The 15,463-nt window shown below is 41.7% G+C and overlaps 2 protein-coding genes across 2 annotated transcripts in view; one reads left to right on the top strand and one right to left on the bottom strand.

Annotated features, from left to right (window-relative positions):
• LOC105877306 (chondroitin sulfate proteoglycan 4-like) overlaps positions 1 to 15,463 on the top strand; it is a 69,321-nt gene that overhangs the window by 31,556 nt on the left and 22,302 nt on the right. Inside the window, exons 6-8 of the mRNA XM_012775718.3 lie at positions 947 to 1,145; positions 4,591 to 4,722; positions 8,928 to 9,100. Coding sequence (XP_012631172.2) covers positions 947 to 1,145; positions 4,591 to 4,722; positions 8,928 to 9,100 — 504 coding nt within the window. The remainder of the gene's footprint in view (positions 1 to 946; positions 1,146 to 4,590; positions 4,723 to 8,927; positions 9,101 to 15,463) is intronic.
• GZMA (granzyme A) overlaps positions 1 to 15,463 on the bottom strand; it is a 210,230-nt gene that overhangs the window by 190,143 nt on the left and 4,624 nt on the right. The gene's annotated exons all lie outside the window — the stretch shown is intronic.

The raw sequence follows: 15,463 nt of genomic DNA, 5'->3' as shown, positions 1-15,463 counted from the left end.
AGCTGTTTCCTCTATCCAGATGGTCCTCCCCCAGATAATTGCATATACATGTGGCCCCTCCTTCACCTCCTTCCAGCCTTTCCTCAAACCGAGCCTCCTACTGAACATTTGCTCACTCCTGAGCCGCCCCCCTTATCTGGCTTTACTTTTTTCTTTGTTTCATAGTGCTGTGATTTTCTAACACACTATTAATTCATTTCCTTATTATGCCTGTTGTTTCTTCTCTGTGTCCCTCATCCCCCGCTGCTGGAATGTAGGCTCCCTGAGGACAGGACTCTGTTTTATTTACTGATATATTTCCAACACTCAGAACATTGCTTAGAACATGGTGGACGCTTAATAAATGTTTGATGAATTATTGAAAGAAGATCTTTAAGCAATATAAATAAATTTAAATGTAATTGAAAAACAGGGTATATTATTTGGATCCAATTGTAGATGTATACTGTAAGCACAGCAGATATTGCAAGGCCCTAGGAACCAGATATTGGTGTTCTTGCAAGACTGGCTAGATAAAGGGAATAAGAAATATGCAATATGTGTGATTTTTCCCTCAACTATTAAAAAGCTGATGAAATTATTTGATTCTTACAGCGATAAATAGAAATTCATGCCCAGCACACAGGAGGTGCTTATTTACCATGAACTTTTATTGTTATTATACTTTCTATGTATGCATGTGCTGTTTAAAAACTTAAATTTGAATAATTATGAATGCTATTTTTAATGAAACTTCATAGACTTCATAAATGAATTAAATATTGCAACACATCTTACATTTCATCTGGCATTTAATTATATATCTGTTTTGAATTAAGAAACTTCATGAATTGCTTTAGCTTTTAATTCTTTGTACAAGGGACCAGGGTGTCATAGCTATACAGTTTATTAATGCAATGTGATTACAATTGGTACTCAAAAGATGCGTGTTGCTCTTCTTTTTAAGGTGTGGGTGAATTCTGTCACTGCGATGACCAGAGGTAACCTCTGTGCAGAAGATGTGGACTCTGCCCCACAGGACCTGGCCTACTGGGTCACTCCACCCACCAATGGGCATTTGGCTCTCAAGTCCTTTCCTAGCCAAAGCATCCAGAACTTCACCCAGGCTCACATCGACGAGGGCCAGCTAGTGTTTGTACACACCGGTATGCCACAGAGAAAAACAGCATGAAACTGAAACCTGTTTCAGTCAGTGGTTAATGTAATAGTCATACCTAAGAGTTGCTGACCAAAAACCAAAGGCCATCTCAAAACTTTCCATCTCAGTGACAAAATAATTTTTATAAAAGCAACTTATTTTAGTAAGGCTAATAATAGCAAGCATTAGAGAGTCCCTGTAATTCACATGGCTTACTCCAATTGTCATGTAAGGTCTGTGCTCAGATCTAAGCTTCTCTGAGAGCCTTGTCCTGAGCACCCAGTAAAATAGCATCTCTTTCCTGCCACTGTCCCTCCCTTTCCCTGACTACCTGACATTCTAATATAGATTGAGTTGAATATTGTTTTTGTTGTCTGTCTTCCCCACTAGAGTATAAGCACTATAAGGGCAGGGCCTTTGTTTTGTTCACTTTGGTGTCCTTAGCACCTGGAACAGTGACTGGAACATAGTAGGTGCTTAATAAAAATTTGTTGAAAGAATGAAATAATGTTGAACACCTTTATGTACCCAGTTAACTTCCAGATGCTAGGAATACATTAATGAACAAAACAAAGAGATATTTACTCAGCAAATGAATACATGGATGAATGAATGAATATAACTATAATGCTAAAAGACCTTGACTTTGACAAGGCTTTTCTTCTTCCTCTTGTTCATCAGTAAATCAATAGGTCAAGCAGCCACTATAAATCTGCAGGTGACCCAGTCACTTTGCAAGGGTGTGCCCGGCTTTGAAATATTGGCCATTCCCAGAGTGCTGCAGGGGTGGGAGGGAGCATGATCCAGTGAGGCATGATGAGAAAGTTAAAAAGTCTCATCTTTTCAGCTATTTTTAATTATCTTTTTTTGAAAATATAGTAAAGAGAATAAGCATAAAATATTTTCTAAATCCAAATGTAGTAATTTCCTGATTATCTTTGCAGTTAACACAAAGAATCCCCAGAGAATCTGAAAATAATTTACTAGATGAATGCTTCCATCTAGTGGCTCCGAACCTATAGCCTAGAACCCATGGGGGTTAGTTTCTTTGCAACAGGATCCTAAATCTACCCAGATAGGCACCAAAATGTTATTTCTAGACCAGATGGTATTTTTCACATATGTGTGTTTCCATTTGTCAAATGTGCAGATTGCTGATTAATAAAATACAATTCATTTAATGAGCCACTGAATTGATAGGAGGTTTCTGTCAATTATGTGTGTTTTTTATTATAATAGTAGGCACCGAAAGTCCAAATGTTATTAGATGAGGGCTGAGAACGTTTTTTTTTTTTATTTTTATGAAAAGATTATCATATTTTCAAAATGGAGAGAAGTACTCTAAGAGACTTGCACAAAAGAAATTTCAAATTTCTGGAACTATAGTGTCCAGGGGAAAGGAATCATTGACTCTCCACTGTCCGTAGGCACCATGGGTGGTGCAGCCACGTCATCCATTTCATTTCCTCTTTGGAAGTCCTCTGGCAGATAGAGGGTAATGACCCCATTTTCGAGATGAAGAAACCTCAGAAGGCTCAGAAGGATTAAGTTGGTCTGACCCTGAAGCTGGGCTTTCTCCACTAGCTGCCACCCAGAGAAGGGCGGAGGAGATTGAAGAGCTGAAGTTACTCTTGGCAGTAAAGGATTAAAAGAAAAATTAGCTCTCTGGATTGATTTATTTGTCAACTTCCAGGTCCATATTTGCTTTTGGTGAGTGGAGAAACTAATTTCTCCTAAAAAAGCCAGAAGGAGAGTTACAGGCAAGCTGGACATGAGAGCCAGTCCATCACATCTTCTAAATGGCCGTGAAGCAGGCTAATAACCCTCAAGTGGCGGAGCCCAGCTGCAGACGAGTCTGTTGCTAAAACCAGCTGCTTCTCCCCTGGCACATTTGTCCATCATCAGCCCCAAACAAAGACTTAGGCTTACGTAGGCTCTCTTAGCATTTATATCTGCAAAGTGCTCTGCCATAAATCGAATTCATTATCGGACATAACGACCTAAGTAGGTTGATAAAACCGAGACTTGGTAGGCTAAGTGATTTGTATAAGGTCGCCCTTCTGAAAGGATTGTCAGGAAAAATCTGAGATTGTACAATGAAAAATCCACAAGTCAACCCTCCTCATCTTTCTTTGGTCATAATTAGTCTGGTAGGGCCCACCCAAGACAATAGTCTATGTTTGTTTTGATATAATTCCTTTGATTCCATCTCCATTTTGTTTCCAGATTCATGAACTGTGTAGCAGAAAGTGTTCCCTCCTTCATTTCCTGTTTCATTAAACCTACTTTCGAAGTGCTATTTCTAGGAAAATAAGCAAGTAAAAAATAACATTTGGTTGTGGAGCCTGTTCTGAATTATATAGACTCAGACTTCTCTCTCTTTCTCTCTCTCTCTCTTTTAAATGGTGACTTTTGAGTGTAACAGGGAAATTTTAAACAGTCTGTAGCCTTTTTATTTTTTATGAGGAATCAGAACTCTCAGGATTTGCTTAGATAACAAAAACTTGAGAGCTTGTCATGCCATTGACCTACCTTTTATTAAATCGTGTTACTAGGGAGTACTTGTACATAATTGCAGAGTCTGACTATGCCTCTTTTGTTCCTTGCCACATGTCCCTGAGGGTAACAAAGACACATTTCTACCCACTGCATAATGCAAAGACCTGTGGGCCTCCAAATTTACTGCTGGATGGACATTTTCAAAGGGTGATGGGAATGCGAACACCAGGCTGTCTGCATAGTGATCTTGCCTGGTGCTTTGTGAGTCAGATTGGTAAAACACCCCTGGGAACTGGATCGATAGGGGCCATCTCGATTTAAGCTTTGCTCATAAGTTAATTTATAACTTTACTGATAGCACTAATCCCTTGACAGAAGTGTGGGTGTGGAGTTCTCTCTTTGTAGAAATTTAACAAAAGCAAGGCTGAGTCTTTCCCTTCCCTTCTCTTTTCCCTCTTAGCAGACTATAGCTAGCTTGAGACAGATAAATAATTAGAAGTGCAGGTAACTATTTGGGGTGGGAGGCATAAGTACTATTTACTTCCCCCTAGTTTTGATTTTCAGTATTATTAGGCAAGTATTATCAATATTTCAAAAATTACTAGGGTGTATGTGTGTATTCTATGCATACATAACTTTATAAATTGATTCCAAAATAATTAAATGGAGGTGATGAATATGTTCTTAACATTTTTAAAAAGTTCTTAGAGGTAACCCTTTTGCTTTCATTTATTATGTCATGGGATGGGTGGAATCTGCATTGTAGTCCTTTATTGATATTGTTTTAACTTTGTGTTTTTGTCAGTATTTGACTTGTTGAGCTCAGTGACCATATTAGCACACCCTCAAATTAATAGCAGTTGCTTTGCAGGGAAACAGGTGGGAGAGAGGGTAGAACTGGGTGGCACGTGCGGAACAACCAACTGACCAGAGTGTAATTTCTTCTTTTGAAGGAGCAATGTCAGGAGGCTTTAATTTTCAGGTTACTGATGGCTTGAACTTTGCACCTCGACAGATTTTTATAATCACAGCTCGAGCTCTGATCATTAGCTTAGAAGTAAACAGAGGACTGAGCATCTTCCCAGGTAAGATTTTAACTGAAGCACCTATTTAGGTTTAAGTGTTTTTCTGCCCTGCATCTGTCCTGACCTTGCCTCCCGTGTCTGAGAACCCCACAGGAGCTTGCATGCCCTCCAGTCCCAAAGCGAGCGGCTCCTTTCCCCAGCTCCCCGCACGTTAGCTCGGTTGGTATTCCTGGTTTCTGTGTTGCCCTCTCTCTCCACACTGTGACTTGCTTCCTGCTCTACATCCTGGCCAGTAGGAAGGAAGTCAGATTTTCACATACACTTCTACTAGGTGGCTGTTACATCTGATGAAATCTCAACTTGCGTGGGCATGGAAACAAAAACTGCGGAATCACAGATTTTAGATTTGGGATGACCTTAAGGGGGCTTTTGATCCACTTGTTCTTGGTGGTTCTCCTACCCAAACATCCCCGGGTAGCAGTGACCCTCCCTGTCAGGGGATTCCGTATCAGAATCCCCTGGTGTGGGTCTGATGGCCAGGCCACCTCATCCTCTTTTTCAGGGACCCACCTGAACCGTGCTTAGCCTGGGCTCTGCAGCAGTCACCCTGAGATTGCAGGTCCCTGCCACTGCATGAAGCAGTTATGACAGATGCCTCAGTCTTCCCCCTGCCTCAGGTCCCCTCCCCCAACCCCCACACCCCATTGTGTCAGGTCCTGCTGGGAAGGCTGCCTGTGGGTCCCATCTCAGTGTGTGAGTGCAGGTGCCAGTGGTCAGCTGTGGTCAGCACCTGGAGGATCCAACATATCCGGGAAAATCTATTCCTTTTTATAGAACTATCGATTGTTTAGGACTATAATACCAGTAGAAAATCTATTCTTGTTCTAGATTGGACATTCAGATACTATTGAATCCTTGTGTTTTTTATAGTGTCTTTAGATTTTTTTAATCTACTTTTCTGGGTTGTTACAATGATTTAAATGAAATAATGTATATGAAAGCAACTTTCGGTCATCCCCATTTGGCAGATAAAAACACCTGGAGGCTTGGGAAGGTCACTTATTAATAGGAGTCATAGCCCCAAGACGGAGTGCCAGCTCTGACTCCAAGTCCTGTGCCGGCATCGAGCAGCTCTGCTCCTTTGTGTGGGGCAGTGTCCCACTGCTGTCTCTGTTTTATCACAGAGAGTCGGTTCCTGAGAATCGTGCTATCGTAGTTACTGTTTATGTTGTCCCCCTCTCCGTATTATTGATGGACTGACATTCAGAACCAGGGAAATATACATAACAATTTAATAAACAGAGACAATTATGTAGAAGCACCGTGTGTTTTACTGTCTTCAGTTAGAGAAATACTACAACCTGGCATTAGTCAAAACAATTTGTTTTTTGACTCACATTGATTCCATACCAGTCGGACTTTCTCCGCCAGCTTGTCAGACTTTGGTATTCCTGGTTTGCCTCCTTTGTGTTCTCAGTCTTAAAAAGTGGCCCTGGCTTGAGACATGTAGGAATGTGCATGGTAAGCCAAAGTAACTACTCGAATACTTAGTATGGTGACTGTTTTAAGGTTAACCAGGGCTTCTATGCCTTACCAAATCTGACAATTACTTTTTAACTCAGTTATTTTAAAGTAGAAAGTATTGTAGTTTTAAATGAGCTTTTTGTGTGTGTGCGAATTAAGGGAAAAAAACTAGTCAAAGTATATTTTTATTTTGTTAGATATGTGTGTGTATACACACACACACACACACCCCTATATGGAAACATGTTCTATTTCTTTCTGCAAAATTTATTCCCCAGAAAGGAGTTTTGTAACCAGTTTTTCACCTTGAATGCTACCACTGATTTTGTTTGTTTAGCTTTAGTGGTGGCACGTTGGAATATACTGTGGCTTGAGGACCTAGTTTTTCTGCTTATCCAAATTGTACTTGGCTCTTGTTCAAAGAGTGTTGGGTAGCGATTGACCTTGAGTGTTTTGTTAAAAAGGTCCAGAATATAAACTTACACAGACCCGGAGTTAAACAGCTCATCAGCAAAGGATCTTCCTGGCAAAGTCTGTGACTTCAGGGAACCTCATCTCACCAACAATGGTCTGTCCTCTGAAGTAGGAATGGAAGGAGAGAAGAGAAGAGAAGGGATTCGTAGTGTGTTGCTAAAGGGTTTAGAGCAGAGATTTGTAAAAGCTTTTAATCAGTAGACCTTGAAACACTGAGTTGAATATTGTAAGACTTAGTGGGAGATAACCAAGAACATTGTTGATCCTCAAGGAAATGATGGAAAGCTTACTAATTGGTGAAACGAGAAACTTACACTCGAAAGTACACTAGCCATGGAAATTACATTATGACAAGTGTCCAGTGAGTGGTACAAAGTGGATGAGCTGCCTGAGTTGGGGGGAGGGAGATGCAACATTGCCTAAGGGCACAGAAACATTGCTGTCACCTCCCTGGGGTGACCTCTGATCCTGGCCTCCCAGCTCCAGGTGCCAGAAGGTCGCACATACTGAAAAAAATGTGCACAGCAAGAAGTGAGAGGAATGTGGGAGGCAGTTACGGGCATCACATGAGCACTTTGTGCAGACACCAAACTTGTGCCAAGGCAGCCCTGAACCCGACATGGAACGATGTTTCTGCAGTGGCCTTTCCAAGGCCCTTCTACCCCACCTCCAGGAGCCCCAGAACCCAGAACTCACCCCAGCACCTCAGGCATTTTAAATGGAGCTCAGAACAATCTTGGAAAACAAGTTTGGAAATCTTTCAGACCCAAAGTGGGCTTCCCCTCGGAATTGGCAAGTACCTAATGTAGTTCAAGTACTACAATTGGTGGCCCTTGCCCTCTGCAATGGCTACATAACGAAAGCGAAAGAGGATGTCATTCAGGAGGCTTGGTTATTATTGGACAGTTGAATCAACTTCACAAACAATTTATAAGGTGCCTGGTCAGTGAGCTCCCCTAAGAAGGCTTAATGCTAAAGCCTTTCAGCAGGGCTAAAACAGAAGAGGCGAGGTAAGATTTGGGGCGAGAACAACTGTATGAGTCTATTTCAGACCGGACATCCTATATATGAGGTTGGAGATGTTCCCTAAATCATCGCCAGCGGTCCCCAACCTTTTTGCCACTAGGGGCTGGTTTTATGGAAGACAATTTTTCCATGGACAGCAGGGGAGCGGGGCGGAGCTCAGGTAGTGATACCAGCGATGGGGAGTGGCTGTAAATACAGATGAAGCTTTGCTTGCTCCCCACTGTTCACCTGTGCAACACCCCCCCCCAGCCGCCCCCAGCCGCCCCCGTTCCTAAGTTTCATGGAAGACAATTTTTCTACAGACAAGAGGTGGGGAGAGGGGATGCAAGGATGGGCTGGTGGAGCTCTGCGGCCTGGGGCTTGGGGCTTGGGGCTTGCAGCCCTAAATCATTGCAAAATAAAGAAATACGTACTCTAACTCTGTGCTCCTCCAAGAGCGGTCCATGGACCTTCTAGCCTGGGAACTGATAAGAACAGAAATCGAGAGGAAGTGTTTAGAAACTTTTGTTGCAATCTGACATTGCTGTAACATTTTTATTGTATTTTATGAAATTATTGGTCCACAGTGGATTAGGATGGAAACACTGACCCTTTGCCGCAGAGCATTTGAGGAGCACTGCTCTAACCTGAGTGTCCCCGAGCCTCTCTGGCCTTTGGTTACCCATTTGGTCACATTAGTGTGCAAACCCATGTGCCACTGGTGGTTCTCCCATGGCATTCACACAGATCCTTCACTCCTCACAATGTCCCTTAACATGCATGACTGGGGGTCCCCAGGAGATGCCTCACATTTGTGAGCCAACCCCTCCCCCCCGGGTGTTAGTAGATGCACACTCTATTGAGTGTGTAGCCATCAGGCCAGGACACCTCTACCCTCCAGGAGGAGGGTGCTGTCGCCTGTGTTCTAGGCACTGCACAATCTGCTTTCCCTTCCACATGCTTGAAGCCACACTGGGGCGCATACACTCTGGCATTGCCTTCTTTCTCTAGGGGTCAGACACCCAGGCCTGGGCTGGGGATTAGCAGGCCGTCTCACCTGGGGCCCAGTAGCAAATTGTGCCCACAAATAGATGCCTCGGGGCTCGCTAGGCTCTCGCAGCCCGATTTCAAGTTAGCGATAGCCAGTTGCCCCATTCGCAAGCAAGTGTTTTCCAAAGAGTTAAGGGCCTGTGATGAGTATTTTCCCAACTGGCAGCTTTCCTGTGCTTTATACTTATGTGCATGTTTTAATCCTCACTTAGGTTCCACGAAGCCCCTTTCATCTCGTGACCTGAAAGCTGTGACCAATGATGTGGACAGTGCAGGAAACAGAACTATAACTTTTACGGTTATAAGTTCCCCTAGACGGGGGAGGTTGGTGAGAATGAACTCTGACGGCAGCACAGAGGAAGTTTCCATTTTCACCCAGCGTCTGGTGAGTTCTGACGTCCGAGCGCTGAGCAGGGTCAGCGTCCCCGCGGGGCGGCCTCTCATTTGTCTCCGTCCTGCTGCACCAAGCAGAAGTGCCCCTTTGCCCGGCAATTACTCATTTCAGCTGTGCTGGTTCTAAAACCCGGCACTTTGTAGGGAGCACAAGATGAGACAATTGTCAGAAAATGCTAAGAAAATTTAAACTGTGTGTCTAATAAATAAAAAGGGGTCTTTTTATCACTACAAACTGACTGAAAAGGAAATCCAGAGCAGAGTTGCAGCAGTAAATCCTGCAAGATATATGTGTGTGCATTTATATTTAATATTAATATTACATACATTATTTAAAATATTGTAAGTGTATATGTATATAAATATGTATGAGTGTATCTACATTGTATCATTCATATATATATATATATATTTTTTTAATATGTCTTTAGAACCATTTGTTTTAAACGTCACTGGTACTTTACCAGCGTCACATACCTTCTTATTTAACTGGATAATCCTTCCAACTTTTTTTTCTTTTTACATTCTAGCCAGGAATCTGACTGACCAGACATGTTTACTTATATGTGATTTTATTTTCTAAAAGACTACGTTTCCAAATAGTCTTCCTGAATATAATTGTTTCACTTGTTTGCCATTCACCTTTCTTTTTGCATTCTGAAGCAGTGTATACATGGATCTGATAGCTGATTTGGTTATAGCTTTACAATACTAAATAAAAAAATAACAAAAATAAAATAATAAAAAAAATCCAAAGTCAAGTTTAGCAGAAATAGCAAGAGTAAACCATTTGTCTGCCTGCCATTAACCTTTGGGCCATTTCTGTGCGGTGTGATGTGGCAGGATTGAATTTGGCCTCTGCTTTGCAATTGCCTTTGTCTGGATGCATTTAAGGGAACAGGCCATGAGGCTGGTAAAACTCTGAATGTGATGCTGCGAGGAGGGAGCATACGCTCTCTAGTTCACAGACGCACCCCAGAAGAGGAGAAAAAGAACTAGGATGAAAAGTACATTGTGTGGGGAGCTGAAATGTGCCCAGGGGCATCAAACATGTTCAGCGTCAGTTTGCATTTTGAATACTGACCAGAATGATATCAGTCGCTTAACGATGCCCTAGCCCCAGTTCCTTTTTAAAAAAAATTGTTTGATTATGATCGTTGGAAGCATTGTTTTCAACTGCTTCTTCAATTATGCAGTATTTTAGATCAATATGGTCTGAGTAGGCTTTAGCGGGTATAAAATACCCATCCTTGAGCATTGCTGTGCTTACAGCAGAGGGGAAAAGCCATGGTGGAACCGTGCGATGACTCTCAAAGCTCGTGCTCAGGATGCCACGTGTCACTTGTGCTCGCTTGTGTTTCACTGGCTAGCGAAAGCCTCGCGAGCGGGCCTGAACCCCAAGGCTGGAGAAGTATGACCTTTCGGGGAGGAGGCACCGGACACCGGAACAGCAGCACAGTCTACCGCAGCGGGCTAGACTGGTAATATAAAAACTGTAATACTCAAAAGAGTCAAAGTATATTTTCCTATGAAAACAAACCACCTTTAGAAGATGACACATTTGTAAACAGGAAATTAATATCCCAAGCTGGAGATAAGGCCCCAGGGTAAGCAAAGTCTTGATTGCTTAAAGTCCAGTCACTTCAAAGTGTTATTTTTTTTTTTTTCGCCTCTTGATTCCTTCTGCTTTTATGAACAAAGAGGCAAGGGTGGAGAACACGCGTCGGCAGAGGCAGGCAAGGTGCCAGAGCAGGCAGTGCGCTGCATGGCTCCAGGGACACACCGGGGTGTCTGTCTGGGGTGAAGGGCTCTTGACTATGGGGCCCTGTGAGACAGGAGCAGGCTTCTGTCTGGAAGAGCAACCCGGGCAGTCCCACAAGTCCGGGGTGGGGAGAGAGGAGTGTCCCTCTCCTTCCGGAGTAGACCAGAGAGTCTAGCCCTCTCAAGCACGCACCCGCCACATCAGTGGGCTGGTCCAGCGCTTTGCCTCACAAAACAAAGGAGAGATTGTTTTATTGTGTACAGCGCTCTAGCCTGTTTGGGAGAGTTTTTATACAAGGCACACCCCTGGATGTGATGACTTCTTTTTTCCTGAAACAACATCTAAGATCTATCTAGGGTCTGTAGAAATTCAGCACAGCAGCCCACACTTTCTGTACCTTTGGCGTGTGATGTCAGAGAAAGCTTGTAATTTAGGAATCAGTTACCCTGGTGCTCCTGATCTATGGTGACTGAGCACAAGTCCCTTGGCCTCAAGCATCAGCAGGTCTGGATTAGCTCTGTGACTGAGGGCAAATCATGCACCCTTTAAATCTCAGTTTCCTCATCTGTAAAATGGGAAAATAATAGTAATGAGATTTAAAAGCACTTTGAACATACGCCATGCACCAAGCACTGGTCTAAGCCTTCTATGATATTACTTATTATTTCCACTTACAGACTCAGACCCCAAAGCATAAGAGGTTAAACATCTTGCCCACAGTTGCACAGCTGAAAAGTAGCAGAGGCAGGATTCAAACCCACAGTCCCTGATTCTAGGTCATGCTCCTGTTGACTAAGCCATCCCTTTCTCCTAGTGTTTAAATGTGGAATAAGATGGATAACAGGTGTAAAATGCTTAGCAAAACGCTAAATAAATGGTAGTTAAGGTCAATGTTATTATCTTTTTGTTCTTAGAAATGTGGATGTTCTTTTTCTCTCCTAGTAGCTAAAAGACTTGTTCCACAGGGGAAGGCAATTTTCTGGGACACTGGAATTGGCCACTGTGTTTACCCTAATTTGCTTCAGTAATTTAATGAATGGAAATGAGGTCGTTAGAGGAGAGTGACTTTTGCTTCACCTATAACCCACTTACAGTTTCCCTTGGGGAGAGCCCCTGCTGTTCCCCAGTGTGTTTCCCTGGGTGATGGGGGGTGGAGGGGAGGGCTGAGGCAATGAAAGGGCCCCATGCAGGGATCGAACACTCCTTTCTCCGGAGCACTGGCTGGAGGCGGTATGAGGCCTGGAGCCAGGGGAGCTCCAAGAACCCCAGCCCAGTGGGTTAGCGCAAGAAGGACACAGGGGAAGGGATGCCTTCTCAGAGCAGCTGAGAGCTGCTGTAGCCAAGTTGAGGTGTTTTACAGGACCTGTTTGGCTAAATTTCTGTGCACGTGATTGAAATACCCTGTCTCCTCTTCCACTTCAGTAGTCATAAAGAACGTCAATAATGCGGGTCTCGGAGGGAGTGTGCAGAGAAAACCCTGTAAGGATATAAACCAAAATGCAAACTGTAACTCTTTCCAGGGAGTAGGTCATTTTGATGTTTCAGTATGCACGTGTATTAGTTTCTGAGTATAAAAATAACACATGATTATTGTGAAAATAAAATAAATACATTTATATTGAGAAAGAGCAGAGTGTCACCAATAAGTACAGTACAATGGGTGTTAATCTGAAGGCGTTCCGATTCTGGTTAGCTTGTGTGTTCAAAAATGCAGATTTTATTTGTGACTTGGGAAGAGGAAAAACTTATTATTCATCTTCCTGGCTTCCCCTTTTCCAGATCCTGTCTCCTTTTTCACGTCTGAATGGAATGTGAATCTTTTCCTAAAGTCTGCAGTTTTATGGCCTCTGTCAAATAGGACCCTGGTCAACTCTCAGCCATTGTAGAATGAATGGCTCCTAATACTACCCAGAGGCTCCAGAACATTTTTGGAAGTAAAAGAAATGATGGAGACAGGTTATAGAGTTGGTGAAAATGATCAAAGCCTCTTCTCTGAAGTATTCAATGAAGACATTTATCAAAACATATTATGTGTTTTGATTAGTCCTCTTCTGGTTGGTAAAAAAAGATATTACTAAGGAAACAAATAAAATATATAAATATATAAAAGGAGGTCAGAGCCGTTCAGCCATATACAAGTAATCAAATGGCTTTGATTACTATTTTGCTTCATAGACCAATTTTTCTAATTTCAAGAATCAATTCCAGCCAATAACCTACTAACTTGGGAGAGTGTTTTAGGCAGTTGATGGGTCAGTGTGCTTTCACACTTTTACTTGAAAGGACTAACTTGTTTTCAGCCCACTACCACCCTCAACTGGGGGAGACAAAACCGCTGTATCATTTGTACATAAAATCCACACTCACTCTTGCTTTTCATGGATAAATTAAAGTTACCATTTTAATCAGTGGTTCTGGATGCATAGAGCTTATGAAAGAAATCTTGACTCTATTATGCACAATATCATATTTTGGCAAAATAATTGTGGGGAAAATGTTTGTTATGTCATAGCTCAAAAATATTTTCTTATCCCAGAAAAATACACTATTTTTTCAAACTATACCATGTCAGCCTCCCAAGATAAACAAGTGACATTCTTGTTTTTCACCATAATAGTATCTCTGCCTAAGTGGGAAAAACTAAACCACAAAAACTTTTGCTGAAAATCTTGTACCCTGAAGAATTAAACATATGCATACACAGAGAAGGCAAATCAAATTTTAAAAATTAAATGAAAGCTTTTTACAAATTTAGAAAAATTATTGTTCATTTCAAAGAATGTATAAACAAAATAAGAATTGAATTCTACAAAGCACTGATCTCTTCCAAGTAGTGCATGAAGCTAATTGAGTGATTTTCATTCCAGGGCTTGTTGAGATAATTTAGGGTCATTAGAAAGCAAAGTGTTCCAGTTTTGAGGTTTATGATGCCTGGCCTTTTTTCTTTTCCATAAATCCAGTAATTGCATTTAGCCATTGTGCTGTAGTGGGTGGAAGATCATCTGTCTCAGTCTCTGCTTGCTGCTGGAGTGCAGACACAGGTGTCCAGGGCCACACTTTGGAAATAATATAATCAATTCTGGGCTATGACTTTTGTATAATTAGCTCTTCTTCCAGAATCTGGATGTATTGTTCAAGATAATGTGTGCATTTTAAGAAATTGTGGACATATTTCCCATAGGCTAGAAATTAATTTATTACAACTTAATGGAGAGTGGAGTCAACCTAATGGATCATTAAGCTTCGGTCCCTGAGTTTTCTGAGCAGGGAAGGATCAGTGTGTTGCTGTTAGTGATTTCTCCTGCCACATCTCAGCCCTGCTTTCTTGGGGTCTCTTCAGTAATACACTTCAATGGCAATTAGACACACGGGTCATTTTGGACATTTTCCACCTGCATTTTTTTTCTTTTTTGGGGCATAAGTTTGGCTTTGCCATTATAATTCATTGAATTATGTGCTAGCATATTTTTTCCACATGTAGAAATAATTGTATTGCATTGCCACTTACTTAGTCACCTATTCATTGTTTAAAATGGAAATTGGCTGATGGGTCTTGGCCCAATGGCTATGAATAGCCAAAAATGTTCCTTTCTCTGAGAATTGTTGGCTCTTACTTTGAAAAAGCAAATATAATTAAGTTCCCTTTCAGTGACAGTGGTTTATCTTTTCTCCTCTTATTAATTTGTTTCTATTTTCAAATTTCAGAGTATTACAGGGGTATAAACATTTTGGTTACATAAATTGCTTTTGTACCATTTGAGTCAAAGTTACAAGTGTGCTCATCCCCCAGATAGTGTGTGAATTTACCCTTCCCCTTTCCCCCCCTGCTTGATTTCTGATGCATGTTATTTCCATATGTGCCCATAAGTGTTTTTCGATTAGTTCCAGTTTAGTGGTGAGTACATGTAGTGTTTGTTTTTCCATTGTTGTGATATTTCACTTAGAAGAATGGTCTCCAGTTTCATCCAGAATAATACAAGAGGTGTTATATCACCATTGTTTTTTATGGTTGAGTAGAACTCCATGGTATACATAGACCACATTTTATTAATCCATTTGTGTATTGATGGGCACTTGGGTTGTTTCCACATCATTGCAATTGTGAATTGTGCTGCTATAAACATTCAAGTTCAGATGTCTCTTTTATAGAATTTTTTTTTTCCTTTGGGTAAATACCCAGTAATGGGATTGCTGGATCAAATGCTAGATCTACTTTAAGTTCTTTGAGGTATTTCCATACCACTTTCCATAGAGGTTGTACTAGTTTGTAGTCCTACCAGCAGTGTAGGAGTGTTCCTATCTCTCCACATCCCCGCCAGCATTTGTCGTTTGGGGACTTTTTAATAAAAGCCATTCTTACTGGAGATAAGTGATATCTTATTGTGATTTTGATTTGCATTTCCCTGATGATTAGAGATGTTAAGCATTTTTTCATGTTTGTTCCTTGTATTAATTTCTTATGGCTTCTGTAATAAATTACCACAGACTTGGTGGCTTAACACAGCAGAAATTTATTCCTTCATAGTTCTGGAAGCCAGAGACTGAGCTCCATTCCATGGGCCACAATGAAGGGTCAGCAGTGCTGGTACCTTC

Source organism: Microcebus murinus, chromosome 11, assembly GCF_040939455.1.
Source record: "Microcebus murinus isolate Inina chromosome 11, M.murinus_Inina_mat1.0, whole genome shotgun sequence".
NCBI lineage: Eukaryota > Metazoa > Chordata > Mammalia > Primates > Cheirogaleidae > Microcebus > Microcebus murinus.
The sequence above is the reverse complement of the archived record's forward strand: the minus strand, read 5'-3'. Positions and strand labels throughout refer to the sequence as shown.